Source organism: Rutidosis leptorrhynchoides, chromosome 1 (genome assembly GCF_046630445.1).
Source record: "Rutidosis leptorrhynchoides isolate AG116_Rl617_1_P2 chromosome 1, CSIRO_AGI_Rlap_v1, whole genome shotgun sequence".
In the NCBI taxonomy this organism is placed as follows: Eukaryota; Viridiplantae; Streptophyta; class Magnoliopsida; order Asterales; family Asteraceae; genus Rutidosis; species Rutidosis leptorrhynchoides.
The window spans coordinates 643,680,722-643,692,563 of NC_092333.1; the positions used below are offsets into that span (position 1 = coordinate 643,680,722).

Sequence of the window (11,842 nt, forward strand, 5' to 3'; positions counted from 1 at the left end):
CCACCATGTAAGAGCGACACCGGCGAAGGTGTGAGTGGAGTATTTGACCTTGTCTTGGTCCCGACAACCGCTTATGCTAAAGACGGCTTCCGTTTGCTCAAACCATCGGGTGAGCACAACCGGTCCCCCGGTTCCATCAAAAGGGTGAGGTTTGCACCCCATGAAGGATTTGTAGGAGCACCCTTCGTTTGAGTTACCGGCTCCATTGTTGTTGTTGTTGTGATTGTTGTTATTGTTATTGTTGTTGGAAGAGTGACCGGCCATGGCCGCATCCACGGCGGTGGCTATCATTCGTTGTAGAGCTTGTTCGGGAGTTTCGGGAGGAGCGCGTCGACGAGCCATTGTTCCTTCAAGACACAAGAATACCGTTGGTTAGTATTCTAAATAATACTAACTGTGATATGGAATAAGGATAAAGATAAAATTTCCTTAACCCGCCTTAAATTCTTTATGTCATAATGTCGGAAAGTCCATGTGAACCACCGTAATATAATCCCGAAAATTATATTACCCTGATTCACATGTGCATTTAACACTATTTCATAAAGTCAAGGTGGCGTGTCAATCAAATTTAACAACGTGCTATCAAGATCGAATAAGAGTTAGATATGATAGGAGAGTTCGAGTATAATGCAAAAATAGTCAAGTAGTTCCTACTTCAGTCTATATGCCGGTTGTAGTCTAGATTCACTAATGTACCCTATGACTCGGGGTCGACACCAATGAACTCTAAATCCCTACAACCAACGCTCTGATACCATCTGTAGCGACCCGACAAAGTCGTCATTGACGGCGCCGTCTACTTAGGTCCCGTTACGTGGTCATAAGTCTTTAAAACAACGTTTGACCAAAAGATATGTCGCATTCATTTCAAATGTAAAGATTGTTCAAAGTTTACAAGAATAGTTCCACCACAAGTTACGTTACAAAGTTATAAGTACAAATGAAACTTATGCGACACAATTTAAAAGTAGCCAAAAGACGCTCCATGTATGCATATATACTCGACATCCAATGCAAGTATCAAAATAATGAGCGGAAGCATGTATTATGTATCGTTCAAGGACCTGAGAAAAACATAGAAATCTGTCAACGAAAACGTTGGTGAAATCATAGGTTTGAGTAAGTAAGTACAAGTGAACCACAAGATTTGCAACAATGAGATAATAGTAATACATTCCAAAAGTTTGTTTCACGAGCACCCAATTATCAATGCTTAACATTCCTTCCATAGAACCCGATCACAATAGTGTTAGAACATACACTGTTTCTCGAAAATACATTTCATTCGTAAACGGTAGCGAACCGTTTGAATGAGGGTTTGTCAAACCCATATGGCCATATAACATAAGTTCTCGCTTACACCCGGCAAGTGTAACTAATGATAATAAAATTGAGGATTTTTGTTCAAACTCGTATGTAGAATGTTTGTTTTCCTGTACTTGTGTTCACTTAGTAAAAGAAATGTTTATGTTTTCTCATCCCAAATGTAAGTTCAAAAAGAGTAAAAGTGGGACTATGATCTCACCTTGAGTGCACGAGTAGTAAAGTACTTCAACAAGTAAACGTGTGCAAAGAACAATGCTAGTCTTGACCTAAACAAATAGGTTGTATCAATAACGATAGTCACGATTGGTCAAAGATGTTCAATTAGTCCTATGGCTCGTTAAGACTCGATCATAATAGCATGTGAATCAAATTATCATGTTTCATGCAAGGTACAAGTATAAAAGCATGTTAGAACGATTGCACAAATATTTGGTTAAGTTTGATTAAAAGTCAACTTAGGTCGGGTCAAAGTCAACGAAAAAGTCAACACGTTCGGGTCGAGTCCCGAACTATTTTTCTGAGGTTTTTAATCATATATGAGCATGTTAGAACAAGTTACATGTGAATCGGAGGTCCATAGCATAGCAAACATTTTTCGTAAAATGACCTACGAAGACAGTGGCCTGCCAGGGTATCTGGACGGCGTCCAGATTGTCTGGACGGCGTCCAGCTTTGAAGGCCTGGACGGCGTCCAAGTCTGAAGGGCTGGACGGCGTCCAAGAATCTGAACGGCGTCCAGATCTGTATCCAGGCCCTGTTTTGCTGCAACAAAGAAATGCACGAACCAAAACTCAAACAATCCCAATTTATGACCCGCAAACAATCAAAACATGTATCCTATATCATCGGGAAGGTATTTTGACAAAGGATACAACTAACCACATATCATCAATCGAGTTTATCATTTACAATAACCGAATTCTCGTTAAGTGATCATTTAGAGTTCGTTTTCCAAGTTTCAAGTTCACAAATTCATTTCATGATTCGGTAGTCCAATCTACACATACGATATGCCGTTTCGAAGGTAATTAAACACACTTTGCAACAAAACACTTATCAACAATATTTCATAGCATTTGATACATCAAAAGTTCATATAAAGCTTATCAAACCCTAACCAAAATCTCAAAACCAATAATCATGTTAATGTAAGGTTTTCATGTCAATCAACACACCAAAACGAAGCTAATGAAGTAACTAACACTTTGAGCATACAAACATTAACATCTAAACACATTTCATCATCCAAAATCAAAGATTTAACAAACACTTTTTCAAGTTCATGCTAGTTATGTCAAATCACAAGATCGAGCATACAATTTACATATACGACATCACAATGAGCCATAGACACTAATTAACACACTTTTAAGTCAAGAACACTAAGATTATGAAATTTAGAGTTTTTAGAAAGTTACCCAATCGAGATGAAATTAGTATCAAAACGTAGAGAATGAAGAGAGGATTCCAAATATGTAATTTGTTTTGATGTTAGCCTCCAAAATCGGATTTAGATGATGAATTAAGGATTGAATGTTGAGAGGATTTGGAAGTAGTAAAAGGTGAGGATGAGAATGAATGGGTGAAAGGGGTTTGACCCTTTGACCTAGTCAAGGGTTTGATCCCTTTTCAAGTTTAGTCCCTCAACTTTCGTTCGGGTGCGTGAATTACCTAAACGAGATAATTTAAAACGCGTATTAACGGGAGATGTTATAAATATATAACGGACTTTAAAATAGTTAAACGGAAAGTAAATGGAAAAAGGCGGGATGTTACACTCAAGGACAACAAACTTCACAACAGCAACATCCATCAACACAACAGTCACCACCTGTGGTTCAACAAGTCTCCCAAGAGACTGTTTCTACTCCTACTCCGGAAGCTCCGACTCATGCTGGAACTGAAGGGGGTGTTGGTTCCTCGACTTTTCTTAATTTGAACGATCTGTATGTTCAAGCTATGGCCGATAACTTGAGATTGAGAAAGGAAATGGATGAAAAGGTTGAGCAGCTGAAGGAGGAGAATCGTGTTAAGTCTGAGGATGTTGCACGGTTATCGTTGCAAGTTGACCTGTTGCAAAGGAAAGTTGGTGATCAGTCGTTGTTATTGACTGATGCGAAAAGAGAAGCTTCTCAAGCTAAGGAGTTGGCTGCATCAGCTCTTGCAAAGGTGACTGCGTGGGAAGAGAAATTTGATCTGGTTGAGATGCCTGAGGATGAGACTGATAACAGAATGGTGGAGGCTCCTGGTTCCTCCAAAGCTTCAGCACTGTCAGTAATTCCTCTTAAAATTGATTATAGTTTTAGTGATTTCTTTTCTAAACAGGATGAGCTCAAGCATTCTGTTGTTTATGATGATTTAGAAGAGGGAGAGATCAGAGATCCCTCACAACTTCTCTAGAGCTGAGCTGGACGAACTGGTGCATCTAGAGCAAGAAGAAGCTAAAGTTGCTGACGCACAGTCCGATGATCCTCCATCTGAAGATGACTCTTTTGGCCCTGAGGTTACAGAGGGTTTTAGCGATAGATATGTAGATGATTTAGTTGAGGATGTTACTCATGAAGATTTTCCTACATATCAAATGATAAGAATGAAGATCTTCCTGGTTTTGATGAATTGTTTAAGACTGGTGATGAGATTTTGAATAGAAGGTGTAAAGAGAAGGAGAGAACTGAAGTTTTGCCTGAAGGTTTCTTGCCTGTTAAATATAATGATAAATCAGTTGAGAAGTTGGAAGCTGATTGGAGAGATATCTTGAGGATTAGAAAGTATTGTGAGAAACCGAAGCTTGAGCCGAAGTATTTGAAGATGATTAATCTGAGAAAGAGTGCGAAAGGGAGAATTCTAGCCTGGGCTTATATTGAAGAATTCAACATGTTTGCAGTTAAACGAGAATTTGGTGTTGATTATTTTAAAACATGGACACGAATTCAAGTCACTACCGTATTTTGAGCTAATGCAGATTGCCAGGTTAAGGATGTTGTATTGTGGAATGAACGATCGATCTTCGTTACTGGTGAAGAAGATTCGAATTGCATTTAATTCAAAGAATTGGGAAGGTTTTAGGCCACAGTTTCCTAGGATTAGTTACAAAGTTAATCCTAGAACTGGTGAATCTCGAAGAATTGTAAAGTACAAACGGGCAAAGACTATGAAGAAGGTACCATTGAGGAAGTTGCCGCAAAATTGGAGCCAGAGATTCAGATGGTGGTTTTATGATGATCGTTCTGAAGAAGCTGTGATTGTTTTGGATAAGATGAAAGAGGATGATATTGAGTGCATTCGTGTGTTGGATCCGATTTGGTTAAGAAACTGTACCGAGGCTGATATTTTCACGTTGTATTATAACCGTATGCTCTATCGACTAGAGAACAAGGTGCAAGCTGAACAATATGTGAAAGTAGCTAAGCTGTGCTACTTGAATAACATGGTAATCGATCCGTACGAATGAATTGGATGACGACTGAAGACTTTTGAAATAGAACTAGGTCTTAGGGGGAGTTTGTTGGTGCATAATCCCAAGTTCTATCATGTAATATGTTCTATTCGTATTGTGTTTACTATTTCAGTCGTGTAAGGATATCGTCATTAATACATTGTGGTTGATTTGATTAATGTGATGACGTAAAATGGTTCGAGCTGTTTGGTTGGCAGCTCAGACCATCGACCGATGGTAGAGACCATCGGTCGAGGGACTTACACCGTCGGCCGTAGGTCAGAGACCACTGGCCGATGGTCGCTGTAACTATATATAAATACGGGTGTTGGGTTACATTGTGAGGTTACACACCCTACACCCTCTAGCCGTCGTTATTCGCTGTTACTATTGTCCCAGACCATACCCCAACCGAATACAATCATCTAGGCGTCGATTATATCAATATTTCATTGGTTAGATTGATCCCAAAGTGAAACTCGTATTCGATTCATCCTAGTTTATTGTTTTCCGCCCTTAATCTAGGTATAGCGTTTGATCTAAGGTCCTAGATCGTCTACACAGAAAAGTCAATATGGGTCCCGTTTTTCGTCCGAGAAAGTTGACAAGGTTCGTCCAAAAAAATCTTCTTGGGTTTCCCCGACGAATATCGTCTAGAAAACCTTATGTGGGCGATGTGTCACCACTCACCCGTGTTAGTCGTCCTGAACGGCTCGTTTTGTTGTAGTGGTTTATGAATAGGCACCCGAACTAAACTAGACAAACCGGCTTGAGGGCATAAATTAGTTTTCATGTATATCCGATATCCATTGTCATTGAGGTCGTAAATTACCCGACGAGTACTACGAAAAAACAAGTTGCAACTTCCAATGACTGTGATCATTAACGAAACTGATCGACAACCAAGTTGCAACTTCCAATCATTGTGAATATTAACGAAACTAGTATTGATCGAGTATACAAAACGTTGATAGTTCAAGACTCGTCGCTAAATTACAGGTTCGAAAGCTGTCCCATACAAAATGTGAATTTTTAACCATTCAAAATGTATAATACATAACAAGATGATGATCATCACCCATTCACGAATCATGATCATAACCATTGTTAATCAAAACTGTAACATAAAGAGACAAAACAAAGAAGAATTACTTACAATTATCGATTTATATACCATTAAAGCCGAAAACCCAAATATATTTAACAACCACCACGAGACTCGAACATTAGACTGCCGACCAGCTTGTGCTTGTACTTGTTGCTCAAAGAATCATGAATGGTCACCCCGTGACGATTTTATAGACATTTATTGACCATTTTCTATCAACAAGATCCTGGAAGACATTTCTTCGTTGTGTTGGCATATTGATCAACCCAACATTTGTCGTTTTTAACTGCCTCATCCCATCTACGCCTGAAGATACGCATTTCAAGATATGATTGCTTCCTCACCTGCATACAATGATATAACGTGAAAAATTAACGTAGGGAAAGTTTTACATGTATGTGCTCTTTTTACTTGATCGCTAGAAATCAATATAATCGTTGTGTGCTATTATGCTCATATGTACAACAATGGATTTATAAGAACTTCCAAAGGGGACGTGACGTACCTCAAGTCTACCATTGCCAGCATGTACATTGCTGTTGTTTGACTGCAAGTAATAAATATTCATTTTACGAATGATACAAAGTGTTCAAACAATTTATCGTAAAGGGTTGGCGTTTAAGACTAATACCGGTTTTACAAGATCATCTGTATCTGTTATACTTTTTGTATTTACTTGATCAATTGTAATGTTGCTTGCCTACATGGGGAAAAAAAAAAGAAGGGCGTTACAAATCACAAAACAAGACTATGTCTAGTTAAACGAATTTTTCAATATTGTGTAATAAAATCTTACATGGTTTGAACCACCGAGAGAGGGGACACCCAAATGAACTATGTATTCAGCATCAACCACACCAACTTTTTGCTTTCGGTCACCCTGTAAAACTTGGTCCTAATTAAACTTAATCGGTGAATATATAATTAGCTAGAGCCAGATAATAGATAAATGAGTTATTCTTAAAAGTAATTGATGATTTGCCTGAGCACAATAGCCGAGCTGATAATCAATCCCCCATCCATGAATCAAATCATTCTGTTCAACACAAATAATCAGTAAAACGGAAAGTTTTGAAGTGTATCGGTAAGTGAAATTTATTTGAAAGACTTTTGGTACCTGAATTAGATACCAAGCGCATCGCCATGAAGCTTTTGAAAACACGGGAGCCATCATTTCTACCCAACTAAAAGTACAAAACATACCGTTAACATGATGATGATAAACCTTAATTTGTGTATGAAAATAATTTCTATTTAAAACATTAAGATAAGTTTAAGAACATTAATACTAAGAAAATTGAGATGGGTATGTGTTGTTTTACCCTAAACAGGGAGGACCTGTGCTATTGTCATAACACCTTCCATTGCCTCTTAACTTTAAAACGTTCCTGTTTACAACATAACGAAAGTTAGTGTTTCAATTTTGTTGCGCAAGAACGTTAGTCTGGTTACATACTTGTAATTAAAAGTCAAACTTGATTATTTGTAAAGTCAAATACTCAAAAGAAAAAAAGAAAAAGTACACCCAATACCTGTGAACTTTTGAGTTCTTTCGCCGTGCAGTAATTTGATGATGAACCTCTGATTTTCCAGGGTCAAGTGCTGGTTGTGATATGTCAAGTCCTTCCTCTTTGATAATTGATACATACCTACAAATTAATTATTTCTTTCAACAATTCATTAATCGTGTTTACAAGATAAATGTTTTTCTGACTAACTTAAGCTTACCGGACTGGATCAAAATGATCGATATCAAGGTCTTCATCCCACAGAAAGATGTAATCATAAGTTGCAACTATGTCAGGGTGCAGGAACCGCTTAGCAAACCACCTAACACAATTTTTTATTTTTTGACAAAAAAAAATTGTTTATTACATAGAATTGGGAACACGATAAGTCAAGAATGCGGTGCGCAAACAAAATGTTACCACTTGGTTTGGTTCATGGCAGATATGTGAATGACCCGATCAGTCCATTTAAAATCAGCCCATTGATCAACAACACCATCATAATGAAATACCATTATGACAAATTCATTTTCTAAAAACTGCAACATCGTAGTAAAATCTCGTTAGTATGAACCTACTCGTTTATGCCATATAATATTTTCGTTGGTACTACATATAAGATAGTATAAACCGCCACTTGAAGTGGAAAGAATCAGAATCTTACACAACAAAGAATAGTTACGCATACATAAACATGAATGCAAATAGATAAACGATTGAGTTTATTACCTTCGTTATTATTTTATCAACCAAATGTTTTTGCTTTATTCCTGCTGCAATCGCTAATAAACTCACAGTTGGGTTTGAATGAATCTGAAACAAGAAAAGACCGATTAATTAATGACTGTTTGATCACTTATATAAATATAAACTATTGAATAGGAGATGCAATAAAAATAAAATCCCTAAATCAATATCATTATTTCAGTTGTTATTGTAGCAACGAGAAAAATGGCTCGTTTGAAAAATGCAAACTTTAGATAAAGAAAATATCAAAAACTCAAAGTTTCATTAAACTTACATCATCATCATCAAATGAACCCCATAAAGGACGCATACGCAAGTCAGAAGTTTTGGCAAGGATATCTTCTGGCAATACCTCGCTTCCTGGAGGCCTGCAACGGTTCTAAAACAATAAAACTTTATATAAGCATTAATCTTTAAGCAAATTTAAACAATGTTTCTGGTTAAAAGATACAAACCATGCAATTATCCGAATTCTTCACATCCATTTCTGAATTATGTAGAATCTACAACAAAAGATTATGTTATAGCCTTTGATACTATAATAAAACATCAAATATAGGTAAAAGAAATGGTGTGAATATACAAGTACTTTGAAGTCATTTGCGAAAAATGCAGTCCCGAAAAGATAAGATCCAAAAAGCAGAGATGTTATGACTAAGATACTGGCAGCGTTTTTTCTACTTTTGGAATCAGCGAATATAGAGACCTGAAAATTGTTTCAAGAATAACAATAACATTTAGATCATAGATTACCAACTCAATAGGCAGTTTCGGTAATATGTTTGTCAACACAGAGGTATATTGACTTTCAAAGGTCAAACCAAATTGGATTTAACGTTATAATCTCGTCATTTTGCGATTGGTACATAAAAACTCATAACTGAACTTTTTCAAAACTGAAAACTATAAATAATAACTAATTTCTTTATCAAAAAGCAAGTTTACAAATTGCAACACACTGGTTTGACTTTACAAGGTCAAAGCATACCTCCCTGTAAAAGAAACAGAGCTCATTTGACTTCTAGAAATCAAGATTTTTACTTCCAAACATTAAAAGTAAGTTTCAAATACTTCATGTCAAGAAACACATTACCGTATATCTCTATCAAACTTCTATATAATATATAAAAGTTGTTTTAAAACACGAGGTTGCATACGACTTAAAGCATAAGCACCAGTGGATCACATATGTGTTCATCAAGAATATAACTAAAGATGTATGATACCAGATTACCTAATAAGAGTATAGGTTATAAACTATGATCAAACCGTTGAAAGTATTGCACCAAACGCAGACCCTTGTCACAAAACCAACGCTGTGAATAGAAAGAGATTTTTACCCTTCTCTCCCCATGTCTGTTACGATATAATGAACTACATTCAAACTATGGGCTAGTGACTCAAGCCTAATACTTAACCAGTCATTCGGACAAAGTAAAATAAGAAAATGGTTTGTAACGGGACCATTAATGAAACAAAACAGTACCGAAACGGTTTCACTTTGGGTTCTCCACACAATTTGAAACCTGACTCAGGGACCTAACCATAACACCAAACCCTCGTACCAATGGCTATACCCCACCAAAATGAGAAGTTTGCAAACGTACACAGTTAGATCAAATAAAACAACCCTTTTACATAAAAGGTATGAAACATTGATAAATTTACACGTGGCATTTTTGCAACAAACTTTGAACGCGAGAGCATAATATTCTTCAAATTCAATGCACGCTCATTCGAATCTTAGACAGCAACTTTTTTCTACCTTTTCTTTATCAAAGATTTATTTTTCATTAATCTACTCAATTCAGTAGATAAATTTATAGGCCACCGAATATTTTTGCAGCTATATTTTATTAATCTACTCATATACTAAAAATCACATGCATAAATACATACAAATAACAGAGAAATGGATATAGATATCAGGGGAAAAAAACATACAAAACTGAAATCTGTCATGTTGACGCCTGAAAGGAACTGAAACCGCCAAAAAACAACAAGATGATGAAAATCGCCTTTTTTATTTTTATATAATGATAAAAAGTTGCAAGCAAGCGGATCGTTTTAACTTTTTATAAAGCATATAATATTGATAATTAATGAAGAAAGGCGAATTTAAGATTTTAAATTTTGGATGATCAAAAGTTTGAAGAGAAAGTAAGGAAGTTTTCAGTTTCCAGCAAATTAAAAAGTGGCTGAATATCTCAATCTCTATCTTTACGGTTTCCGTAACCGTGAAACGACGTCGGGTTCAAGTCAACCCAAACACAAAACCACCACCAGTAGTTTGCTGACGTCACAAACCGGTGTTATATGTTTGAATTTCAATTCTACACTACTATATTCTTTCTTGTATTAATAATTGATGATCGATAGAAGTATATATATAAATATAAATATATAGCCAACGAAGCATTGCTTCAATGGCATCCCCTCACCTTGTGTGTTGGGGCTGTGGGTTAGGTTATGGATTCGAGGCTCGCTCTGCCCATCCTATTAATTAATCTGCCTGAAATATGGATATCCAGATTGACCCTGGGGGTTTTCTCCCGGATCCATTCAGGATTCAAACCCGGTCCGCCTGCCCCTCGGGATGGTTAAAGGATCGGGTTCCTGTAATGCGATTCGGGTTTCCTCCCGAACGCGTGTGTGTGTGCAAATGATGAGTGTCGTTGAAATAAATGATACGCTGATGCAAGCTTGCCGTTAAAAAAAATAAATATAAATATATAATATGGTATGATGATCGGTGACAAAAAGAAAAGGCAACGAGGTTTTATTGTGTCGTTCGTGCGTGGACGTGCGAATGATGAGGTGTCGAATGTTTAATCTGGTTTCCGTCGTTACCACTTTCTACACAACTGTCGTTTTGGTGTTGGCGGTGTGGACCCACATCCCACCCATGTTGGGTCCAATGTCCTTATCTACCGCTAAATAATGATTTATTATTTAACTATCTATATTTATTTATTTATTTTTTATTTATAATTATAATTATAATTATACTCCATATTTATACAGATTCTCCGCTAAATAATGATTTATCATTTAATTATTTATTTATAATTATACTCCGTATTTATACAGATTAAATAACAAAGAATAATAACTATAGCCGTAAGTGTTATCCTTAAACTACATTAAAAACACGTTACAATATGAAAATTTAATACTTTACAATAAATGCTTAAACATAAGGCTACATTTAGAATTCTCCAAAAATTATAAGTTAGATTATGTAAAGATTAATGTAGTTAAAAGAAATTATTTCCAAAAACTAATCGACTATTTTCAATGTATAAACATTTAATCATATTCAAATCTATTATAGACATCTTTTACAACTGTCATTAGAAAAATCTACTCCCTCCGTTTCATATTAATAGTCCAATATTCCATTTTAGGCTGTCACAAATTAATAGTACACTTCCATATATAGATTAGAATAATAAGATAAAGTTTTATTACTGTATGTCTTAATGTGTGTGGATAGAATTAAAAGAGATCGAAAAGTAAGGGTAAAACTGAAAAGTAAAGAGAAAGTACAGTACTTTTATGCCATTTTATTAAACTGTATGTTTTTTTGTCTGTGGACTATTAATACGGGACAGAGAGAGTAATATAATTGTAATTAATATAAGATTTTTCTAATGACAACTCTAAGTAACCTAACGTATAAAGCATTTGTATATGGCGGTTATATGTTGAGTT

At 36.0% G+C, this 11,842-nt stretch overlaps 1 protein-coding gene across 3 annotated transcripts; it reads right to left on the reverse strand.

Moving 5' to 3' along the window:
* Positions 1-5,732: 5,732 nt before the first annotated feature.
* On the reverse strand, positions 5,733-10,520 carry LOC139885721 (uncharacterized). 3 transcript variants are annotated; one of them, XM_071869471.1, is made up of 15 exons: positions 10,073-10,520; positions 8,718-8,834; positions 8,584-8,631; positions 8,403-8,507; positions 8,111-8,194; positions 7,802-7,920; positions 7,602-7,703; positions 7,406-7,522; positions 7,196-7,261; positions 6,991-7,057; positions 6,856-6,909; positions 6,670-6,753; positions 6,505-6,573; positions 6,379-6,420; positions 5,733-6,217 (listed from the first exon to the last, which is right to left on the reverse strand). In XM_071869471.1, the coding sequence occupies exons 1-15, from the start codon at positions 10,088-10,090 to the stop codon at positions 6,089-6,091; spliced, it is 1,221 nt and encodes a 406-aa protein (XP_071725572.1). In that variant the 5' UTR covers positions 10,091-10,520; the 3' UTR covers positions 5,733-6,088. The 3 variants fall into 3 exon arrangements, with proteins under 3 accessions (XP_071725572.1, XP_071725571.1, XP_071725573.1); XM_071869470.1 differs by having other exon boundaries at positions 8,712-8,834; XM_071869472.1 differs by lacking the exon at positions 10,073-10,520 and adding an exon at positions 9,363-9,914.
* Positions 10,521-11,842: the final 1,322 nt, after the last annotated feature.

Bases quoted from the DNA above. Each gene is read 5' to 3' on its own strand.
- LOC139885721 (XM_071869470.1), bottom strand. The intron at 7,704-7,801 runs GTAACATTTTGT...AAATTGTGTTAG, and splicing joins GCCATGAACCAAACCAAGTG to GTGGTTTGCTAAGCGGTTCC. The intron at 6,421-6,504 runs GTATTAGTCTTA...TATTACTTGCAG, and splicing joins CAGATGATCTTGTAAAACCG to TCAAACAACAGCAATGTACA.